This window comes from Palaemon carinicauda, chromosome 37, assembly GCF_036898095.1.
Source record: "Palaemon carinicauda isolate YSFRI2023 chromosome 37, ASM3689809v2, whole genome shotgun sequence".
In the NCBI taxonomy this organism is placed as follows: domain Eukaryota; kingdom Metazoa; phylum Arthropoda; class Malacostraca; order Decapoda; family Palaemonidae; genus Palaemon; species Palaemon carinicauda.
Genome location: NC_090761.1, coordinates 28999058 through 29024112, shown reverse-complemented (window position 1 = coordinate 29024112; position 25055 = coordinate 28999058). Strand labels below are relative to the sequence as shown.

Genomic DNA, 25055 nt, shown 5'->3' with positions numbered 1-25055 from the left:
ACTGTTTGCAGTATGATTTCCCACTGTACTCCAACGATGAATCTCTTCTATTTTCTTTGCCATTGCCCATGTTTTTATTGCATAGAGTACAACAGGTAGTAGGTTGGCCATGGTACCAGCCACCCGTCGAGATACTACCACTAGGGAGTTATTGGGTCCTTTGATAGGCCAGAAAGTACATTGGATCCCTCTCTCTCGTTACAACTCATTTTTCCTTTGCCTACACATACACCAAATAGGCTGGCCTATTCTTTCCACTTTCTCTTCTGTCCTCATACACCTGGCAACACAGATTAACAAATAATTCTTCTTTGTTCAAGGGGTTAACTACTGCAATGTAATTGTGCAGTGGCTACTTTCCTCTTGGTAAGGGTAGAAGAGACTTTAGCTAGGGTAAGCAGCTCCTCCAGAAGGGCACTCCAAAATCAAACCATTGTTCCCACGATTTGGGTAGTGCCATAGCCTTTAAATTATGCTCTTTCACTGTCTGAGTTTAGAGTTGTCTTGCTTGAGGGTACATTCAGGCACACTATTCTATCTTATTTCTCTTCCTCCTGTTTTTTAAAGTTTTTATACTTTATATATGGAAGACCTATTTTAATGCTGTTACTGTTCTTAAAATATTTTATTTTAATTGTTCATTACTTCTCTTGTAGTTTGCTTATTTCCTTGTTTCCTTTCCTCACTGGGCCATTTTTCCCATTGGAGCCCTTGGGCTATTTTTGGTAAAGTAGGTTAAAACTGTGCAGTTTATCTTGAAATTCTAACTAAGCAAATGTTAGGAGTAGTATTCTATTGAAAGGAGTATGAATAAAAAGAGAAAAAGTTTCTAAGCATAAGACTCAAGGTGAAAAAAATGGTAAAAGCAAGAGCATATGGGGGCCACTTGACAATGCAAGAAGCACCATTTTAGTAACCATCAGTGCAGCATAGAAAACAACACTAACACTTGGAAAACAATAAAAAGTTGCAGATATCATTTACAACGAAATCATACTATTCCTCGGTAAACAACAAGAGGTATCCAACAGTTTATAATCACCCTATAGCCTTTGACTGCTGATTTATACATTTACGTGTTAGCAAACAAGAAGTTTCTAATATATCATTATTGTGTGGAAATTGTATGCGAGTCAGATTGAAAAACACCTAACTTATTGAACTACTGTATGTACAACCCAGCAAAGAACAGAAAAGTTAATAATCGGGGTAAAAAATAAAGCATATGCCATCCGAGGAAAACAACTCCAAAAATTGTAGAATTAAATATTTGAAACTATCAACTACCCAACAAATTAAAGATAATTGTTAGTGCTTTGTATAATATTTTTAGTTTTAAATGCAATACCATTGTTTGCTAACTGCTAATCAACCAAACATTCTTTTGTGGCATGCTCAGATGTTTTATGAACTGTTTCTTGTAAAGGATAAAATCTTGCTTTCTCATGGAATATTATTTACAGCCTACAGGTTTGTATTGCTGCTCAGCTACCAACCAGCATTGGAGGTTTGAATGGTGAGGTTGTTTACATAGATACTGAGGGAAGCTTTTCATCTGGAAGGTTGAAAGGTAACTATTGATTATGCCAGTTCAATTCATAAAAGCATTTGAAATTAATTGTTATATCTATTCGGTAAAATCTATCTCCAAGTTAGGACTGTGCTGATTAGAGATGAACATGTTTTCAATATTAGATATTCTTCTTCCCAGCTGGTTCCCATTTTTATATGGGGTCGCCGTTGCGGATGAGCCGTTTCCATCTTTTTCTATTCTGCGCTTCTGCCTCATCAATCCCCTTCTCCTGTAAGTCTCCTCTCACACAGTCCCTCCATCTCTTTCTTGGTCTCCCTCTTCTTCTTCTTCCTTGAACTTCCATCTCCAAAGTATGTCTCCCAACGTGGTCCTCATCTCTCCTCATCAGGTGTCCATACCATCTCAGCCTCCCTTCCTGCACTTTCTTTGATATTTCCACCACCTTTGTCGATCCCCTTATGTAGTCATTTTTTATCCGATCCTCTCTTGTCACCCCAGACATCCACCTAAGCATTCTCATTTCTGCCACATCCATCTTCTTCTCCTCTGTCTTCCTCATGCTTGCCGTTTCCGTTTCATACAGCATTGCTGTTCTTACCATTGTCTTATGAAATTTTCCTTTTAACCTCAGTGGTATTCTTTTGTCACAAAGAACTCCTGAGGCTGCTCTCAAGTTGTTCCAGCCTGCCTGTACCCGATGTTTAACTTCATCTTCCATACCTCCTCCAGCGTTAACAAAGGATCCCAAATACTTAAACTTATCAACTCTCTTTATTTGAATTTAAAAAGAAGCATTGAATAAGGCAAAATTAGTTTAAAAACATTTGTTGATTCATGTATGAATTTACTGGTTTTATAATTTTATTTAGTTTCACCAGGACCCATTACTGTTAATTAGCCATTTTTGTGGTCACCACATAGCCTCGAACACTTCAATCACTTTTAAAAATGGTTAGAATTGTGACATGCTTATAATACAGAGCATGCAGAGGTAGATTCCGGAGTTATGGGTAGCTAACAGTCTCATTATTCATGTTTCTGTCTAAACCATAACTATATTTTAAAAATTTTGTTGAATATACATACAGTATATCAAGGGACTTCCTCCAATTTGGGGGGGGTGGTAGCCAACATCAAACAAATGAAAAAAATGGGGACATTTCCTCTATATGGTCCTCCCAGCCTGATGAGGGACTCAACCGAGTTCGGCTGGTACTGCTAGGGTGCCACAGCCCACCCTCCCCCGTTATCCACCACAGATGAAGCTTCATAACGCTGAATCCTCTACTGCTGCTACCTCCGCGGTCATCCAAGGTAACTGGAGGAAGCAGCAGGGTCTACCAGAACTGCGTTACAATCGCTCACCATTCATTCCTATTTCTAACATGCTCTTACATCTATCCTCCTATCACCCAGAGCTTTTTTCACTCCATCCATCCGCCCAAACCTTGGCCTTCCTCTCGTACTTCTCCCATCAACTCTTGCATTCATCACCTTCTTTAGCTGACAGCCATTTTCCATTCTCTCAACATGGCCAAACAAGCTCAACACATTCATATCCACTCTAACTGCTAACTCATTTCTTACACTCGTTCTCACCTTCACTACTTCGTTCCTAACCCTATCTACTCGAGATACACCAGCCTTTCTCCTCAGACACTTCATCTCAAACACATTTAGCTGTTGAATATAAGGGGATATAAAAGAAGTAAAAGATGTATATGATTAACAGCTGGAATCTACAGTACTCAATTAAAAAAATCTAGTTTATTTGTAAGATAAAAAGTTCCTTTTTTTTTTCATCAGAATTTGAAATGCTGCATCGAGCCTCAAGGGAAACTTTAACTTGATTACCTAGAAGATTCACCTGAGAAAATCATGTAAATGAAGAATGCAAATTTCGATTTTTAAATATTTAACTTAGCCGGTGAATATATAATAGCTGCTACTCAGCGGCTCGACAGAAAACACACTCAAAAAACTCGCGAGCGATCGCTATGAAGGTTGCGGGTGTGACCACCAGCGCCAACTATCGGCCAGATACCACTCTTGCATGTAAACAAACCCTTCAATTCTTCTCTGTCGACCTTGACGACAAGACGTATCATTACTCGCTGTAGAACCTGGAGTTTTCTCAACATATTTGGTGAAGTACTTCATTTTGGTTTGAGCTTTCGCAGTGCAGGTGTTTTATCTTCAACTTAAATCTTGAACTCGTTTTTGGATAGATTTAATTTTTGATGACTTTGGATTGTTTTTTGGACTTTCTTTGACTTTTAAATGGCCGACCCTTCCCTTAGTACGGAAGTGTGTTTTAGGCTTTTAGCAATTATCTTATCACGTTATAAATTAATTATAGATTTTCCTCTATATATTTTATATCTCAACCGCCTTTATTAGGCCTCTTCGATTAGCTTTCCATTTATAATAAACATCAAGATAAATTTTAATGATTTGTTTATATGCGACCTTTCCTGAGAGTAGGCGGTCCTAACTTGGAAACCGAAGTTAAACAACGTTGAGCCCTTTCAATCGTAAATAACTTTTACAGAGCTAATGATTTAAAACTTATTAAATGAATATTTTTTAGTAGATATTTTATGAAAGATTTTCTTTGAATAGTCTTCGTACTGTTTCAAAGATGAACTAACGTTTAGTTTATTTATGCTACGCAGTTTGCGCTCTATCGTTACGATAGAGAGAGAGAGTATCACGGTTTCACTTTGCAGAAAGAGTAAATCGATTCTGACGTTTTGTTCATTCTTCTTTCAAAGCTTAAATGTTTTAAATTCTATTTTAAAGGAACTTTTTAATTGAAAAACCTTTCAGTTTTTTCCTTTGGTCAAATAACCTGTTTATTGACGAAACGTAAGTGGGCTCTTCTCTTCGGTGCGAAATCAAGAGAGAGAGAGAGAGAGAGAGATATAGAGACGGAGAGAGAGAGAGGAGAGAGAACGTTCCGATCTTTATTCTCGTCCCAAGCGAGTAACGTTCTCGAGTTACTCTCGTCCCTAGTCTCTGTACGGGGAGAAAGGATAAAACGTTTTTAGTTTTTATTCTCGTCCCAAGGCACTGTACGGTGAGAGATTGAAAACGTAGTTTTGAATGAACTAGTGTTTAGTCTCTTTCCCAGCCACTGATCTTTTTATCTTAAAATATGTTTACTGTTTTTTGAATGTGCTTACATTATACGACTGATTTCGCAATTATAACCTTTTGATGAGGGTAGAATTGCGTGCTTCAGGTAGAAATCAGTTTTATTCATACCTAATGTGAATTGTTAAAAAATTCGATTTCAGTGAAATAAGTGCAAAACAGAAAATCGTAGTGATAAAGTGATATTGCGCAAAGTGTTATCAGTGTTGCGACCGAGGGTTCGTCTGTTCGTGCCTGTCGTTCGCCTAGTCCGGGACCTCTTGCAAGCTCCCAAGCCCAGGGGAGAAGTAATGTCGTACGACTTATGGGTTCGAGAGGCCTTGATCAGCGAACAGACGTTCCCTCTATGGTATCAGGCGTATCTCACCAAGATCACCCCTACCATAAGGCGAGAGAGACGATTTTCTCCTCGTCATCCGAAAGCTTTTTGCATAAGAAACCGTGGAACAAGGTTTCGAGGCCCTTTAAGCGAAAGTCAGTCCTTTCAGGACAGGTCCAGCGTCCTGGTTTTAACTATTAGGACAGCTCTGACCTGATGCAGTCATCGGAAGACTGCTCGCCGCCTAAATAAAAGCGTAACACAGGCTCCGAGAGTCTTTTTGTAGGCAAGGTTTTGCAGTCACAGACGTTACCCTCGTCTCTTACCGCAACCATTCCCGTTGATCCTAAATGGGTTGTACGGCAAGACATGCAGAATAAGCTTGCCTCTCTTATGGAAGACTATTCTGCCGATAAGGTTCACGTTGATCCTAGCCGTTTATCTCATCGAGATCCTGGCCTTCAGCCGCCCAAACGAACCTTTGTGCGTCCTGTTGACGTTGGCGTAGCTAAGTCACGTCAGTCACGATATGTAGAGCCTCACTCGATGCGGTCACGTGTTGATTTTCAGCCGCATTTGGATGTTAGGCCACTTCCTAATGCTCCTGTTGACGTTCAGGACGTTCGCCAACCAGCGGAGTTGACTTGTTTTGACGCTGAGCGTCAACTACCGCAGTCTAGAGTTGTTTTGACTGCTCAGACTAGGCAGTCAAAACAGTCTCGATTGGACGCCGAGCGTCCTCCCGCACCTGTTGTTGTTGACAGTTCACAGACTGTTTAGCAGTTACATGACGTTGCGTCCTGGTCCGCTACTAATGCACCAGTGCGTGTGGACTCTGCTTGTAAAGCATTGCCACCACGGTAGGTCTCTCCCTTGCTTGAGACTCGGCTATTGTCGGACAAGGTTCCTTCAGATGAGGAAGTTGCTGTTCCCCCTCCTACTGATATTCCCTTGAGGACTCTGTCAGACGGAGAGGAGCCTAAAGCTGCTTAGCCCTCTATGGACTTTAAATAAATCATGCTGATTTTTAAGGATCTTTGTCCGGATCTTTTTGTAACTGCTGCTCCTCGTTCGCCTAAACGTCAGAGTTTACACTAGGCCTAGCTACTTCGAAGCCATTGTTTTATAAGCTAGTGCTCTCTCGCTCTTCTAAGAGAGCTTTACGTTTGCTAGGCGACTGGTTTATCACCAGGAGGAGTTTGGGGGAGACAGCCTTTGCTTTCCCTACTTTTAAGCTGGCTTATAGAGCGAGAGTCTGATATGACACGAGAGAAGTTCTCGGCTTGGGAGTTCCTGCCTCTGCCCAGATAGACTTCTCAAACCTCATAGACTCTCCCTGGCGCCTGGCCATGAGACGCTCCAAGATTTTATGGTCGACTTCAGAGCTATTTTCGAGCGTTTGAAGTTTTGCTGTACAATTATGTCATGCATAAACAAGGCTTTCAGGGATGGCTCCAATGATCTGACAGCCACGTTCTCTGCAGGAACAAGTCCCTCAGGGATGGCTCCAATGATCTGGCAGCCATGTTCACTGCAGGAGTACGTAAGAGGCAAGTGCGCTCAATGTGTTCATTGTCAAGACAAACTTCACGATGAAGTCTACCAGGCTGTCTTGACAGCATTTATGGAAGGCGACTGGATGGTCTCTCTCGACCTTCAGGAGGCATACTTCCACATTCCTATACACCCGGATTCCCAACCGTTTCTGAGGTTTGTTTACAGGAATGTGGGGTACCAGTTTCGAGCCCTGTGCTTTGGCCTCAGTCCTGCTCCTCTCGTGTTTACGAGGCTCATGAGGAATGTGGCAAAATCCCTCCTTCTATCGGGGATCCGAGCCTCCCTGTCCTTGGACGACTGGCTTCTCAGAGCATCGTCCAGTCTTCGCTGTCTGCAGGATCTACATTGGACGTTGAGTCTGGCCAGGGAGTTGGGACTTTTGGTCAACCTAAAAGTCCCAACTGATCCCATCCCAGATTATTCTATATTTGGGGATGGAGATTCGCAGTCCAGTTTTTTTCGGGCTTTTCCGTCTGCCACCGAATAGAACAAGCCCTGCTCGAAGTCCAACTAATGCTGAAAAGAAAACGTTTGTTCAGTCAGGAGTTGGAACAGTCTCGTAGGGACTCTCTCATCCCTGGAGCAGTTTGTCTCACTAGGGAGACTACACCTTCTGCCTCTCCGGTTCCATCTAGCCTCTCACTGGAACTAGGACAAGACGTTAGAGACGGTATCTTTCCCAGTCTCCGAACCAGTAAAGGCATGCCTGAAATGGTGGGACAGCTATATCAGTCTGAGAGAGGGACTATCCCTAGCAGTCAAGAACCCAAACCACGTGTTGTTCTCAGACGCGTCGGATTTGGGTTGGGGTGCGACCCTCGACGGTCGGGAATGCTCGGGTCTGTGGACCTCAAGTCAGAAGAGCATGCACATCAACGGCAAGGAGCTATTAGCAGTCCACTTGGCCTTGATGATATTCGAAAGCTTCTTCGAAACTAAGTGGTAGAGGTCAACTCAGACAACACCACAACTTTGGCGTACATCTCCAAGCAAGGAGGCACACACTCCTTCACGCTGCTCGAGATCGCAAGGGACCTTCTCTTATGGTCAAGAAATCGAGGCATCTCCCTGTTGACGAGATTCATCCAGGGGGACTTGAACGTCTTGGCAGACTGTCTCAGTCGGAGGGGTCAGGTGATACCCACGGAATGGACCCTCCACAAGGACGTGGGCAAGAGTCTTTGGGCTACTTGGGGTCAACCCACCATAGACCTCTTTGCCTCCTCGTTGACCAAAAGGTTACCAATCTATTGCTCTCCAGTCCTAGATACAGAAGCAATCCACATAGACGCGTTTCTACTGGATTGGTCTCTTCTGGACTTATATGCATTCCCACCATTCAAGATAGTCAACAAGGTACTGCAGAAGTTCGCCTCTCACGAAGGGACAAGGTTGACGTTGGTTGCTACCCTCTGGCCCGCGAGAGAGTGGTTCACCGAGGTACTTCAATGGCTGGTAGACTTTCCAAGAAGTCTTCCTCTAAGGGTAGATCTGTTACGTCAGCCCCACGTAAAGAATGTCCATCAAAGCCTCCCCGCTCTTCGTCTGACTTCCTTCAGACTATCGAAAGACTCTCAAGAGCTCGAGGCTTTTCGAAGGAGGCAGCCAGTGCGATTGCAAGAGCGAGGAGAGCTTCTACCATTAGAGTATACCAGTCGAAGTGGGAAGTCTTTTGAGACTGGTGCAAGTCAGCATCTGTGTCCTCGTCCAGTACCTCTGTAGCCCAAATCGCAGATTTTCTTTTACATCTGAGAAAGGTTCGCTCCCTTTCAGCTCCCACGATTAAGGGCTACAGGAGCATGTTGGCTTCGGTCTTTCGACATAGAGGCTTAGATCTTTCCAACAATAAAGATCTCCAAGATCTCCTTAAGTCTTTCGAGACCTCTAAGGAACGTCGTTTGGCAACTCCTGGATGGAACTTAGACGTGGTCATAAGGTTCCTCATGTCAGACAGGTTTGAGCCATTACATTCAGCCTCCCTGAAGGATCTCACCCTCAAGACACTTTTCCTAGTGTGCTTGGCTTCGGCTAAAAGGGTCAGTGAACTTCATGCCTTCAGTAAGAACATCGGTTTTTTCTACAGAAAAAGCCACTTGTTCACTTCAACTTGGTTTCCTGGGCAAAAAATGAACTGCCTTCTCGTCCTTGGCCTAAATCTTTTGATATTCCTTGCTTATCAGAGATCGTAGGCAACGAACTGGAAAGAGTATTATGTCCTGTTAGAGCTCTTAAGTTCTATTTAGCTCGTACTAAGTCATTACGAGGTAAATCTGAGGTATTATGGTGCTCAGTTAAGAAACCATCATTGCCTATGTCAAAGAATGCTTTGTCATATTTTATCAGATTTTTTAATACGAGAAGCTCATTCTCACTTGAATGAGAAAGACCGATGTTTGCTTAAGGTTAAGACGCACGAGGTTAGAGCTATAGCAACCTCCGTGGCCTTCAAGCAAAATAAATCTCTGCAAAGTATTATGGACGCGACTTTTTGGAGAAGCAAGTCAGTGTTCGCGTCATTTTACTTAAAAGATGTCCAGACTCTTTACGAGGACTGCTACACACTGGGTCCATTCGTTGCAGCGAGTGCAGTAGTGGGTGAGGGTTCTACCACTACATTACCCTAATTCCAATATCCTTTTTAATCTGTCTCTTGAAATGTTTTTTGGGCTGTACGGAAGGCTAAGAAGCCTTTCGCATCCTTGTTGATTTGGCGGGTGGTCAAAGTCATTTCTTGAGAGCGCCCAGATTAGGGGTTTGATGAGGTCCTGTTAGTATGGGTTGCAACCCTTTATACTTCAGCTCCTGGGAGTCTTTCAGCATCCTAAGAGGATCGCTGGGCTTCGTGAGGAAGACAGACTTACAAGGCAGAGTAATCGTCTAAGTCAACTTCCTTACCAGGTACCTATATATTTTGGTTTTGTTATATTGATAACTGTCAAAAACTCTTAGCTTATACGCTGTAAACTTAATTAACTCTGGTCTCTACCCACCTCCTTGGGTGTGAATCAGCTATTATATATTCACCGGCTAAGTTAAATATTTAAAAATGATATTTTAATTATAAAATAAATTTTTGAATATACTTACCCGGTGAATATATAAATTAAAGGCCCTCCCTTCCTCCCCAATAGAGACACAGCGGGACGAGAAGAATTGAAGGGTTTGTTTACATGCAAGAGTGGTATCTGGCCGATAGTTGGCGCTGGTGGTCACACCCGCAACCTTCATAGCGGTCGCTCGCGAGTTTTTTGAGTGTGTTTTCTGTCGAGCCGCTGAGTAGCAGCTATTATATATTCACCGGGTAAGTATATTCAAAAATTTATTTTATAATTAAAATATCATTTTCAGCCCCATTTGGACGTTAGGCCACTTCCTAATGCTCCTGTTGACGTTCAGGACGTTCGCCAACCAGCGGAGTTGACTTGTTTTGACACTGAGCGTCAACTACCGCAGTCTAGAGTTGTTTTGACTGCTCAGACTAGGCAGTCAAAACAGTCTCGAGTGGACGCCGAGCGTCCTCCCGCACCTGTTGTTGTTGACAGTTCACAGACTGTTAAGCAGTTACATGACGTTGCGTCCTGGTCCGCTACTAATGCTTGTAAAGCATTGCCACCACGGTAGGTCTCTCCCTTGCTTGAGACTCGGCTATTGTCGGACAAGGTTCCTTCAGATGAGGAAGTTGCTGTTCCCCCTCCTACTGATATTCCCTTGAGGACTCTGTCAGACGGAGAGGAGCCTAAAGCTGCTTAGCCCTCTATGGACTTTAAATAAATCATGCTGATTTTTAAGGATCTTTGTCCGGATCTTTTTGTAACTGCTGCTCCTCGTTCGCCTAAACGTCAGAGTTTACACTAGGCCTAGCTACTTCGAAGCCGTTGTTTTATAAGCTAGTGCTCTCTCGCTCTTCTAAGAGAGCTTTACGTTTGCTAGGCGACTGGTTTATCACCAGGAGGAGTTTGGGGGAAACAGCCTTTGCTTTCCCTACTTTTAAGCTGGCTTATAGAGCGAGAGTCTGATATGACACGAGAGAAGTTCTCGGCTTGGGAGTTCCTGCCTCTGCCCAGATAGACTTCTCAAACCTCATAGACTCTCCCTGGCGCCTGGCCATGAGACGCTCCAAGATTTTATGGTCGACTTCAGAGCTATTTTCGAGCGTTTGAAGTTTTGCTGTACAATTATGTCATGCATAAACAAGGCTTTCAGGGATGGCTCCAATGATCTGACAGCCACGTTCTCTGCAGGAACAAGTCCCTCAGGGATGGCTCCAATGATCTGGCAGCCATGTTCACTGCAGGAGTACGTAAGAGGCAAGTGCGCTCAATGTGTTCATTGTCAAGACAAACTTCACGATGAAGTCTACCAGGCTGTCTTGACAGCATTTATGGAAGGCGACTGGATGGTCTCTCTCGACCTTCAGGAGGCATACTTCCACATTCCTATACACCCGGATTCCCAACCGTTTCTGAGGTTTGTTTACAGGAATGTGGGGTACCAGTTTCGAGCCCTGTGCTTTGGCCTCAGTCCTGCTCCTCTCGTGTTTACGAGGCTCATGAGGAATGTGGCAAAATCCCTCCTTCTATCGGGGATCCGAGCCTCCCTGTCCTTGGACGACTGGCTTCTCAGAGCATCGTCCAGTCTTCGCTGTCTGCAGGATCTACATTGGACGTTGAGTCTGGCCAGGGAGTTGGGAGTTTTGGTCAACCTAAAAGTCCCAACTGATCCCATCCCAGATTATTCTATATTTGGGGATGGAGATTCGCAGTCCAGTTTTTTTCGGGCTTTTCCGTCTGCCACCGAATAGAACAAGCCCTGCTCGAAGTCCAACTAATGCTGAAAAGAAAACGTTTGTTCAGTCAGGAGTTGGAACAGTCTCGTAGGGACTCTCTCATCCCTGGAGCAGTTTGTCTCACTAGGGAGACTACACCTTCTGCCTCTCCGGTTCCATCTAGCCTCTCACTGGAACTAGGACAAGACGTTAGAGACTGTATCTTTCCCAGTCTCCGAACCAGTAAAGGCATGCCTGAAATGGTGGGACAGCTATATCAGTCTGAGAGAGGGACTATCCCTAGCAGTCAAGAACCCAAACCACGTGTTGTTCTCAGACGCGTCGGATTTGGGTTGGGGTGCGACCCTCGACGGTCGGGAATGCTCGGGTCTGTGGACCTCAAGTCAGAAGAGCATGCACATCAACGGCAAGGAGCTATTAGCAGTCCACTTGGCCTTGATGATATTCGAAAGCTTCTTCGAAACTAAGTGGTAGAGGTCAACTCAGACAACACCACAACTTTGGCGTACATCTCCAAGCAAGGAGGCACACACTCCTTCACGCTGCTCGAGATCGCAAGGGACCTTCTCTTATGGTCAAGAAATCGAGGCATCTCCCTGTTGACGAGATTCATCCAGGGGGACTTGAACGTCTTGGCAGACTGTCTCAGTCGGAGGGGTCAGGTGATACCCACGGAATGGACCCTCCACAAGGACGTGGGCAAGAGTCTTTGGGCTACTTGGGGTCAACCCACCATAGACCTCTTTGCCTCCTCGTTGACCAAAAGGTTACCAATCTATTGCTCTCCAGTCCTAGATACAGAAGCAATCCACATAGACGCGTTTCTACTGAATTGGTCTCTTCTGGACTTATATGCATTCCCACCATTCAAGATAGTCAACAAGGTACTGCAGAAGTTCGCCTCTCACGAAGGGACAAGGTTGACGTTGGTTGCTACCCTCTGGCCCGCGAGAGAGTGGTTCACCGAGGTACTTCAATGGCTGGTAGACTTTCCAAGAAGTCTTCCTCTAAGGGTAGATCTGTTACGTCAGCCCCACGTAAAGAATGTCCATCAAAGCCTCCCCGCTCTTCGTCTGACTTCCTTCAGACTATCGAAAGACTCTCAAGAGCTCGAGGCTTTTCGAAGGAGGCAGCCAGTGCGATTGCAAGAGCGAGGAGAGCTTCTACCATTAGAGTATACCAGTCGAAGTGGGAAGTCTTTTGAGACTGGTGCAAGTCAGCATCTGTGTCCTCGTCCAGTACCTCTGTAGCCCAAATCGCAGATTTTCTTTTACATCTGAGAAAGGTTCGCTCCCTTTCAGCTCCCACGATTAAGGGCTACAGGAGCATGTTGGCTTCGGTCTTTCGACATAGAGGCTTAGATCTTTCCAACAATAAAGATCTCCAAGATCTCCTTAAGTCTTTCGAGACCTCTAAGGAACGTCGTTTGGCAACTCCTGGATGGAACTTAGACGTGGTCATAAGGTTCCTCATGTCAGACAGGTTTGAGCCATTACATTCAGCCTCCCTGAAGGATCTCACCCTCAAGACACTTTTCCTAGTGTGCTTGGCTTCGGCTAAAAGGGTCAGTGAACTTCATGCCTTCAGTAAGAACATCGGTTTTTTCTACAGAAAAAGCCACTTGTTCACTTCAACTTGGTTTCCTGGGCAAAAAATGAACTGCCTTCTCGTCCTTGGCCTAAATCTTTTGATATTCCTTGCTTATCAGAGATCGTAGGCAACGAACTGGAAAGAGTATTATGTCCTGTTAGAGCTCTTAAGTTCTATTTAGCTCGTACTAAGTCATTACGAGGTAAATCTGAGGTATTATGGTGCTCAGTTAAGAAACCATCATTGCCTATGTCAAAGAATGCTTTGTCATATTTTATCAGATTTTTTAATACGAGAAGCTCATTCTCACTTGAATGAGAAAGACCGATGTTTGCTTAAGGTTAAGACGCACGAGGTTAGAGCTATAGCAACCTCCGTGGCCTTCAAGCAAAATAAATCTCTGCAAAGTATTATGGACGCGACTTTTTGGAGAAGCAAGTCAGTGTTCGCGTCATTTTACTTAAAAGATGTCCAGACTCTTTACGAGGACTGCTACACACTGGGTCCATTCGTTGCAGCGAGTACAGTAGTGGGTGAGGGTTCTACCACTACATTACCCTAATTCCAATATCCTTTTTAATCTGTCTCTTGAAATGTTTTTTGGGCTGTACGGAAGGCTAAGAAGCCTTTCGCATCCTTGTTGATTTGGCGGGTGGTCAAAGTCATTTCTTGAGAGCGCCCAGATTAGGGGTTTGATGAGGTCCTGTTAGTATGGGTTGCAACCCTTTATACTTCAGCTCCTGGGAGTCTTTCAGCATCCTAAGAGGATCGCTGGGCTTCGTGAGGAAGACAGACTTACAAGGCAGAGTAATCGTCTAAGTCAACTTCCTTACCAGGTACCTATATATTTTGGTTTTGTTATATTGATAACTGTCAAAAACTCTTAGCTTATACGCTGTAAACTTAATTAACTCTGGTCTCTACCCACCTCCTTGGGTGTGAATCAGCTATTATATATTCACCGGCTAAGTTAAATATTTAAAAATGATATTTTAATTATAAAATAAATTTTTGAATATACTTACCCGGTGAATATATAAATTAAAGGCCCTCCCTTCCTCCCCAATAGAGACGCAGCGGGACGAGAAGAATTGAAGGGTTTGTTTACATGCAAGAGTGGTATCTGGCCGATAGTTGGCGCTGGTGGTCACACCCGCAACCTTCATAGCGATCGCTCGCGAGTTTTTTGAGTGTGTTTTCTGTCGAGCCGCTGAGTAGCAGCTATTATATATTCACCGGGTAAGTATATTCAAAAATTTATTTTATAATTAAAATATCATTTTGTTCAACTTTAAAATTATCTCAATATGAGATCCCCACTTTCTAGTATGGGGAAAAAATGAAGATGTATTTCATGCTTATAAATGACAGGACTTGATACATTAATAGATGTCAAATAATGGGAATACAGTACGCCATGTCCCAGTTGTCTGTGGTTAATAATGGTTTACTTGTTTTACGGGTTTGATGTATAATCACTCTAACTTATTATCTATGATTTATGAAATATATTTCATTATACGATTTTAATTTTACATTTATTTTCAGAAATTGCTCTACATGCCATTCAACACTTGAAAGCTGTGAATGCACTTACCAGTGATGAGATTGACTTCACAGCTGATTCTGTTCTGAGTCATGTCCATTATTTCAGGTGATGTATTGGGGGAGGTGTATTCTAGCCAGGTTTGTGTATATGAAATTTATCTGTTAACTTTTCAAACAAACACTCCTTTTATACTGTGACTTAATGTGGAGCTTTTAAAAAAAGATTGGGCCACTTAAAGTGAGTCTGTCTTTTAATTTCTTATGATTTGTTTACACTTCACAATGTATTTAAGCTTTAATTCATTGTTTCATTAACATTATCAGAATTAAAATGGTTAGTATATACAGTACATGATAAATTCTGTGCTTACTTTTTTAGGAGACTTATTAAAGAGACATTCTTAAATACCTTCAATTTTCTTACTTATTTTTCTATATATGTGGATTTATGTATGTTTTATTTGTCAATTTATTTAGCCTTTTCCCTCTAAATGAGAGAATACCTTGATTTAGTCATTGGTTTTCAACAAGGCATATCATTTCCCTGCTGAAGCCTTGTGGGCAAGAGGGCTCTCGAACTGGGTAATAATTTTTTTCTTTTCTTCATTTTGACTAAATTTCTCTCATCCTATTTCTATTATTTATTATTGCTTCATCCTCCTTCATATTTATCAACAGTCTCCAATCTTACTGTCAAAACTTTACTACCCTTTTCACTGTTTAGATTTTTTAGTAGGGACACCATATCTGGGATGGAATTTTTTTTCAAAACTAATTGTGGGAGCTGTGTTGGTCCTGCTAACTACCCAATAATGTTTGGACCATTGGAGTGTTAGTACTCCTTTACTAGCACGCGGAACTATTCTCGCACTGAAATTTGGGGTTCGGATTCCAGGGGTGGGCTGGTTTTGTGGAGATAGGACTCTCAGTATTCTATCCGGTTTGCCTGCCACTATGATTAAAGTGGGGAGGATTGTATTATTGAAGTGCTCTCAGTCCCATCAAGTGGGTAGGGCATACACTTGAGCCTCTATAATCATAGTACTGTAGTACCATCACTTCTTGGGTAGGGTAGGGAGTGGACATTTGAGAGTCAGCTTTTGCAGGTGTCATTAATAGAGAAATTACTTCCATGAAAGGTTAGTGGGGTCTTTAGGATTTCAGTCTTGATATTTTTTTCCCCTTAAACTTATTTTTTCCATATTTTTTTTCCCTCCCCTTAAGAAAAATAATAAGTAAACCTGTTCCCTGTACCCTTGGATTAAATGGCGAACTCCAGATACCGTTGACGACCTTTGCCTGTTTAAATATGGAAAATTCTGTTAATAACCTGGAAATTAAAAAGAAATGCTCTTAAATTGTAGGCTACAAAAAGGGATGGAAATGTGAGGAAATTGAGTCATTCATATATGTGATTTAGTAATAACTTGTCATTGTAAAAAATTATGGATGGTTTTAAGCCTAATGGTAAGATTACTGAAATAAACTTGAATTTTAGGGAAGATTGAAAATGGGAAGACTGGATCTGCTTCAATAATCATGAGGAGGGTTTTAAAGTGATCTGTGAAGTTTCAAAAATAAAAATTGGTATTGTATAGAAATCCTCTGCAACTTTTATCACGCCATCTATATGTTGATATTTCCATTTTTATTCTTTAAAGCAAATATCTGTTGGCGCCCTGTTCCAAGTCTTCTTTTCATCAATTTGAGACTTCTTCCTTCCTTTAGTGCGTCCTCAACCTTTGTCTGGCTTTATTTACGAATGGCCTGGGGTTTTAGTGTGCTTATTGTTTTGGATAGTTCTTTAAAAGGCTCATAAAAGAAACTAAGGAAATTGACTAATTATATTTCAGCCAATACACATTGGCCCTCTTCATAGGGTAAAATGAGATAAGAAATGGACAGACCGTTTATATATGAAAGCAAAATGTTGGTTTCCAGTTAATCTAATAAGGTTGTATCTGTTGCTTGGAAGGATTAACCAAATTTAATTGGTTTAATTGAGAATGTTCTTCCAACTACACCTATAGGAATAATTTTTTAATTTCAGATGGAAAAAACTTTTAAATTATTTATACAATGACATGCGTGTCAAGGGCTTCCCCAAGAAGCAGACCAATCATCCGACAAGGATAACACTTATTTGAAAAATTAAGTTTCATGTGTAAAGATAGAGGTTTGAATTTATGAAACAATACAAATATCTATTTTTCAATATTTAACTTAGCCGGTGATTATAATAGCTGCAGCTCTGCTGCTCGACAGAAAACTCTACGGAAAAAATCCGCCAGCGATCGCTATGCAGGTAGGGGGTGTACTTCAACAGCGCCATCTGTCGTCCAAGTACCCAGTACTCATTGTAAACAAAGAACTCAATTTTCTCTCTGTCGTGCTACCGGCAAGACCTACTAATTCGCTGTTGCTAACTGGATTTGTTTTCACAACTATTTGGTGAAGTACACTATTCTAGTTTTGAGCTTTCGCTGTGCAGGCTTTCTCTTCAATAAATCCTTGCATTCTTTTTTTGATATCGGATTATTTGTTGATGACTTTGGATAGTTTTTGAATTCCCCTTTGACCAATTCAAAATGGCTGACCCTTCTCAAGTCCCAAAATTCAGGAAGTGTAATGCTAGGGACTGTTCAAGGCGTCTTCCGAAGGCCTCTATCGATCCTCACACCATTTGTTCCAATTGTCGGGATAAAACCTGTCAATTGGAAGATCGATGTGAGGAATGCGTTGGGCTTTCGGAATTCGATTTTATCGAATTCCAAAAATATACACGTAGGCTAGAGAGAGATAGAGTCAGGAGAAGTTCATCTCGTTCTGTTGATTTTTCCTCTCCTCATGCCCCACAACCTATTCCTTCCCCTGTAGTGGTTGCTCCTTATCCCCCTTCTGGCACTCAGGAACCTTCGATGGCTGATATGATGCGTGCCATCCAAGCTCTGGGTGAGAGAGTTGAGTCCCTGGCTAGTGACCGTAACCAGCTCATGGCGGACGTCAAGGAGCTGAAGTGTAAAAGTGCAGTGGGAAGTGATAAAGTGAGTGATAGTGTTGTGGATAGTGTTGCGCTTGAGGGTTCGTCTGTTCGTGCCTGTCGTCCTCCTAGTCCGGGACCTCTTGCAAGCTCCCAAGTCCAGGGGAGAAGCAATGTCGTACGACCAATGGGTTCGAGAGGCTTTAATCAGCGAACAGACGTTCCCTCCGTGGTTTCGGGCGTATCTACCCAAGATCGCCCCACCCACACAAAGACGAGAGAGCCCATTTATTCCTCGTCTGCGGAAGAGGTTTCTCGCAAGAAACCATGGACCAAGGTCTCACGACCACTTAAGCGCAAGTCGGTCCCTTCCGCGCAAGTCCAACGGCCCAGTTGTAGCCACTGGGTCAGTTCGGACTCGCTGCAGTCTTCCGATGACTGCTCACCTCCTAAGAGAGGCAAAGCGGTACCGCCTCAGGCAGTTACACCGTCTGTCGCCGCACCTGCTCCTGCAGACCCTAAGTGGTCTTTGCTGCAGACCATGCAGTCCCAATTAACGTCTCTGATGCAGGACTTTCGTGCGGAGAAGGTTGCTGCTGCACCAGCCTCTTGCCTACAACCAACCACACACTCGGTTGTGCGTCCTGTGGACGCTGAGGCGACCTTCTTGCGCACTCCAGCTGAGAGAGTCCCGCCACCCATGTGTTCCAGTGTGCCCTGCCAGCCGCATGTTGACGTTCAGCGACGCACGGAGCCTTCCGTTGACGTTCGCGAGGTACAACAACCGTCAGAGTTGTTTTGTTTTGACGCGGTGCGTCAACCTCCGCAACCCAGTGTGGTTGCCACTGCTCACCCTCATCAGATTAGACAGTCTGGAGTAGACGCTGTGCGTCCCCGCGCTGCTATGGTTGTTGCCAGCTCACAGACTGGGCAACAGTTCCATGACGTTGCGTCCGGTTCAGTCACGCGTGCACCCGTGCGACCGGACTCAGCTAACCAGCCGTTACCTACTCCATTGCCGCTTCCTCCTCAATACTCGGATGATGGACTTTCTGAGGATGATGATGCGGCACACGTTGATGAACCACATTCGGACCTTGACGAGCCTAAGTCCACGCAACCCTCTTTGGACTTTAGAAAAGTTCTTGCTCTGTTCAAAGAGATGTTTCCGGACCAGTTTGTGTCTGTGGCTCCGCGCTCTCCTCCGTCAGAGTTTGTATTAGGTACGCCGTCATCCTCGCCTGCCTTTACTAGACTCGTCCTCGCACGCTCATCCAAGAGAGCTTTACGAGTGATAGGAGAATGGATGCAGTCCAAAAAGAGTCTAGGGAAGACAGCCTTTACGTTTCCCCCTGCTAGACTCTCTTCCAGATCGAGCGTCTGGTATGCCACGGGAGAAGTTCTCGGCTTGGGAGTTCCTGCCTCTGCCCAGGGCGACTTCTCAAGTCTTGTAGACTCTCCCCGCAGGCTAGCCATGAGACGCTCTAAGATATATTGGTCATCTTCGGACCTAGACCACCTGTTGAAAGGGATATTTAGAGCCTTCGAGGTCTTCAACTTTTTAGACTGGTGTCTGGGAGCTTTGAGCAGGAAGATCTCCCCGACAGAGAAGGAAACTTCCTTGCTCATCATGTCCTGCATGGACAAGGCCATACGTGACGGGTCTAATGAGCTTGCTGCATCGTTCGTATCCGGAGTCCTCAAGAAGCGTGAGAACCTTTGCTCTTTCCTGTCAGCTGGAGTGACACCTTGTCAAAGATCCGAACTTCTGTTTGCTCCTCTTTCTAAGTGCCTTTTTCCAGAGGACTTGATTAAGGAGATTGCTGCTTCTTTGATACAGAAGGACACTCATGACCTGGTTGCGTCCTCTGCCCGCAAAGCCACCCCTTTGCCTACCTTGTCAGCTAGACCAAGGATGGACACTCCAGCGTCCCGTTTTATTCCGCCCTTTCGTGGCAGAGCCTCCAGCAGAGGAGGTGCTCGTGCCGAAGGGAGACGTGGGAAGAAGAAAGTAACCAAGTCCTTTAAAGGCAGAGTCTGACTGCCAACTTCTTCAGACAGCAGTGGGAGCCAGACTCAAGAACTTCTGGCAGACCTGGGAGAAGAGAGGCGCAGATGCACAATCTGTGAAGTTGCTCAGAGAGGGGTACAAGATCCCGTTTGTACGAAAACCCCCTCTAGCAACGTCTCCCATCGATCTCTCTCCCAGGTACAGAGAGGAAGACAAGAGACGAGCATTGAAACAGGAGGTGTCTCTCTTACTAGAAAAGGGAGCGGTAGTCAAAGTCCTGGACCATCAAACCCCGGGCTTCTACAACCGTCTCTTCTTAGTGGCAAAGAAGACAGGAGGGTGGAGGCCGGTGCTAGACGTCAGTGCGCTGAATGTCTTTGTCACAAAGCAGACGTTCTCCATGGAGACCACAAAGTCCGTTCTAGCAGCGGTCAGAAGGGAAGACTGGATGGTCTCTTTAGACCTAAGGGACGCATACTTCCACGTCCCCATCCACCCAGACTCCCAACCTTTTCTGAGATTTGTTTACGAAAAGGTTGTCTACCAGTTTCAAGCCCTGTGCTTTGGCCTAAGCACAGCTCCTCTTGTGTTTACGAGGCTGATGAGGAATGTAGCCAAATTCCTTCATTTAGCGGACACCCGAGCCTCCCTCTATTTGGACGACTGGCTTCTAAGAGCTTCTTCCAGTCGTCGCTGTCTGAAGGATCTAAAGTGGACTCTAGATCTGACCAAGGAATTGGGTCTCCTTGTCAATATGGAAAAGTCTCAAGTGGTCCCATCCCAAACTATTGTGTATTTAGGGATGGAGATTCACAGTCTAGCTTTTCGGGCTTTTCCGTCGGCCCCCAGAACAAGTCAAGCCCTGTTATGCATCCAGAACATGCTGAAGAAGGAACGATGTTCAGTCAGGCAGTGGATGAGTCTGATAGGGACACTTTCATCCCTGGAACAGTTCGTATCATTAGGAAGACTACACCTCCGTCCTCTTCAATATCACCTAGCTGTTTACTGGAAAATGGACAAGACGCTAGAAGCGGTCTCGATCCCCATTTCCGAGAAGATGAAGTCTTCCCTGACTTGGTGGAAGGACAGTATCAGCCTCAGAGAGGGTCAGCCCCTGGCTGTTCAGACTCCCAACCACGTTCTTTTCTGGGACGCATCGGACACAGGCTGGGGCGCGACATTGGACGGTCGGGAATGCTCGGGAACTTGGAACTCGAGTCAAAGGACAATGCATATCAACTGCAAGGAGCTACTGGCAGTTCATCTGGCCTTGAAAAGCTTCAAGTCTCTCCTTCAAGGCAAAGTGGTGGAGGTGAACTCGGACAACACCACGGCTTTGGCGTGCATCTCCAAGCAAGGAGGGACCCACTCTATGACGTTGTACGAGATCGCAAGGGACCTCCTCACTTGGTCAAAAGGTCTAAACATTTCACTAGTAACGAGGTTCATCCAAGGCAACTTGAATGTCATGGCAGATTGCCTCAGTCGGAAGGGACAAATCATTCCAACAGAATGGACCCTACACAAGGATGTGTGCAAGAGACTTTGGGCCACATGGGGCCAGCCAACCATAGATCTCTTCGCAACCTCGATGACCAAGAGGCTCCCAATATATTGCTCACCAATCCCGGACCCAGCACCAGTTCATATAGATGCCTTTCTCCTGGATTGGTCACATCTAGACCTATATGCATTCCCCCCGTTCAAGATTGTCAACAAGGTACTGCAGAAGTTCTCCTCTCACGAAGGGACAAGGTTGACGTTAGTTGCTCCCCTCTGGCCCGCGAGAGAATGGTTCACCGAGGTACTTCGATGGCTAGTGGACGTTCCCAGAACTCTTCCTCTAAGGGTGGACCTTCTACGTCAGCCACACGTAAAGAAGGTACACCAAGGCCTCCACGCTCTTCGTCTGACTGCCTTCAGACTATCGAAAGACTCTCGAGAGCTAGAGGCTTTTCGAAGGAGGCAGCCAGGGCGATTGCTAGAGCAAGGAGGACATCCACCCTTAGAGTCTACCAATCGAAGTGGGAAGTCTTCCGAAACTGGTGCAAGTCAGTATCGGTATCCTCGACCAGTACCTCTGTAACTCAAATAGCTGACTTCCTTTTATACCTGAGGAAAGAACGATCTCTTTCAGCTCCCACTATCAAGGGTTACAGAAGCATGTTGGCATCAGTCTTCCGTCACAGAGGCTTAGATCTTTCCAACAACAAAGATCTACAGGACCTCCTTAAGTCTTTTGAGACCACGAAGGAGCGTCGTTTGGCTACACCTGGTTGGAATTTAGACGTGGTACTAAGATTCCTCATGTCAGAAAGGTTCGAGCCGCTACAATCAGCCTCTTTTAAAGATCTCACTTTAAAGACTCTTTTCCTGGTTTGCTTAGCCACAGCTAAAAGAGTCAGTGAGATTCACGCCTTCAGCAGGAACATCGGATTTTCATCTGAAACGGCTACATGTTCTCTACAACTTGGTTTTCTAGCCAAAAACGAGCTACCTTCTCGTCCTTGGCCGAAATCGTTCGATATTCCAAGCCTATCAAATATGGTTGGAAATGAACTAGAAAGAGTCTTATGCCCTGTGAGAGCTCTTAAGTTCTATTTAAGACGAACTAAACCTTTACGAGGACAGTCAGAAGCTTTATGGTGTTCAGTTAAGAAACCATCTTTGCCTATGTCAAAGAATGCTTTATCCTATTTTATCAGACTGTTAATATGAGAAGCTCATTCACATCTGAGTGAGGAAGACCAAGCTTTGCTGAAGGTAAGGACACATGAAGTTAGAGCTGTCGCAACTTCAGTGGCCTTTAAACAAAATAGATCTCTGCGAAGTATAATGGACGCAACCTATTGGAGAAGCAAGTCAGTGTTCGCGTCTTTTTATCTTAAGGATGTCCAGTCTCTTTACGAGAACTGCTACACTCTGGGACCATTCGTAGCAGCGAGTGCAGTAGTGGGTGAGGGCTCAACCACTACAATCCCCTAATTCCATAACCTTTTTAATCTTTCTCTTGAAATGTTTTTTATTGTTGTTTTTGGGTTGTCCGGAAGGCTAAGAAGCCTTTCGCATCCTGGTTGATTTGGCGGGTGGTCAAATTCTTTTCTTGAGAAGCGCCTAGATTAGAGGTTTTGATGAGGTCCTGTGGTATGGGTTGCAACCCTTCATACTTCAGATCCTAGGGGTCGCTCAGCATCCTAAGAGGATCGCGAGGCTCCGTAAGGAAGACGTACTTAAAAACGCAGAGTAATTGTTCAAGTCGACTTCCTTACCAGGTACTTATTTATTTTATTTTTGTTATTTTGATAACTTCTAAAATTAAATAAAAAATCCTTAGCTCATAATAATGTAAACATATATTGCTGGTCTCTACCCACCCCCCTGGGTGTGAATCAGCTATTATAATCACCGGCTAAGTTAAATATTGAAAAATGTTATTTTGATAATAAAATAAATTTTTGAATATACTTACCCGGTGATTATAAATTAAAGGACCCTCCCTTCCTCCCCAATAGAGACGCAGTGGACCGAGGAGAAAATTGAGTTCTTTGTTTACAGTGAGTACTGGGTACTTGGACGACAGATGGCGCTGTTGAAGTACACCCCCTACCTGCATAGCGATCGCTGGCGGATTTTTTCCGTAGAGTTTTCTGTCGAGCAGCAGAGCTGCAGCTATTATAATCACCGGGTAAGTATATTCAAAAATTTATTTTATTATCAAAATAACATATTACTGTGATTATTGTATATTTGAATATTGCCAGTCTATTTATGTTTACTCCCATGATACCTCTTACAGATGTCACTCCTTGTTTGAAGTTGTAGCAACCACTAAGTATATTTCAGTTCTTCAGGAAGAGAATAAAAAAATCAAGCTTATTATTGTTGATTCCATGGCACTACCCATTCAACAGGATTCTCTTGACTATAGAATGCATCGGCAGCTCCAATATCATATAGCTCAAGAACTCGCAGGCCATGCAATCACCTTTGATTTGGCAGTAAGTATCAACTATGCTAAATAGAAATAAGTTGTTCTCTGATACTGTAAATTTTAGGTTTCGAGGTTAGACTTTGTTTTTTTATTGCTTATGTAAATTATGATAACAATAATATTTTTATGCAAGGAGTTAAAATCTTCAATTACAAAATAAGTATTGGCAGTTTACCTGTAATTGAAGGTTTTAACTCTTTTAGAATTGTGCTTTTAAGGTTACTTTTCTTTATAATGTTTGCAATAGTTTGTGAGCAATGCAAGCTCCTGAACATCAGTATTGTTAGTGAGTTACAGTCCAAGAGTTCTACTTTAATCATCTTTTGGTGTTAGTAGTATGTATTTCTCCTCTTTCGGAAAGCTTTCTGCTCAGTTGTAGGTTTAAAGATTTGAATATCGCTTATGAATGGCAGAGGCAAGGGACAAAACAATGTCCTAGAGACTGGCCATTTACACATATGATCAAAACTTGCTAAAAAACCCGTCTGCTTTATCATTGCAAGGCCGTCCATTTGTTCCTTTGTGACCCACCCATTCCCTGGGTTTTACTGGGTCGTTGCTGTTGCGACAAGGAAAACATGGTGTTTTTACCTGTCATGGATAGGTTCCCATCTACCCCTACCCATAAGATGTACTTTTGGGGTCTTTAAAACCTCTTTGCACAATGCCAAGACTGTCTTTCCAATGAATGATAAATCTTTGACAGTTATATCTCATTGTTATCAGCAGTCAGGAACAACAGAGAACTTTTAATTTTTCGTGAATGAATTTAGTTATTCTTGTTTGCTAACTATTACAAATTATCTAATAATCACTCTCCTATGGGCACTGAAGTACCAGTCTTTCCTTCAAAAAATTTTGGGAGTCACACAATGCTTTGAATCATCTTGTACTGTAGCTAACAAAGTCTTAACTTTGTGGGGTTCCCGACTGTGGGCCTGTTTGCAACGACCCTGACCTACCGGCTCCCGCTCCCCAGCCCCAGAACACCAGGCTCTCAAGCAAGATGTATTCAAAGAACAGTGGGACAGCCTAGAGGTGTACGCTTTTCCCCCGTTCGGTCTGGTGAGAAAGTCCTCAACCAAGTCAGGATAAGCAAGAACTTGTCAATGACTCAAATAGCTTTGCTATGGCATCACACAGAATAGTTCCCGGAACTTCTGCAGCTCCCGACGGAGCTTCCAAGGGAACTTCCTCCACGACACGATCTTCTAAACAGTCGTATGCCAACACTTTCCAAAGCCGTAGCTTCGCTTAGACTTCACGCCTTGAAACTGTCCTACACCTCCCCTCTCAGAAAGGCCTTTTGCATCGAGTTGTGGAGATATCTAGACCCATCAGATGATTTTCAGCATCAGTCTTCCAAGCGAAGTGTTCGGTCCTTTGTGACTGATGTCGTGGAAAGGAGATCTTTCCCCTTGATGCCTTTACTCATACAAAGTTTGAGATAACTTGTCTAACGTCGGATCTCAACCTCCTCTTGGGAATGCGGTTCGGGTCCTTCGGTCCCTGAAGGTCCCTCCCTACGAACCTTTATGCCAGGCAACAGATTGATTCTACTTGCTTTGGCTTCAGCCAAG

At 43.8% G+C, this 25055-nt stretch overlaps 1 protein-coding gene across 1 annotated transcript in view; it reads left to right on the top strand.

Annotated features, from left to right (window-relative positions):
- The window catches only part of LOC137629537 (DNA repair protein RAD51 homolog 3-like), a 62646-nt gene that overhangs the window by 21770 nt on the left and 15821 nt on the right, over positions 1-25055 (top strand). The window contains exons 5-7 of the mRNA XM_068360952.1: positions 1464-1570; positions 14491-14596; positions 23281-23482. Of these exons, the coding sequence (XP_068217053.1) occupies positions 1464-1570; positions 14491-14596; positions 23281-23482 (415 nt within the window). The remainder of the gene's footprint in view (positions 1-1463; positions 1571-14490; positions 14597-23280; positions 23483-25055) is intronic.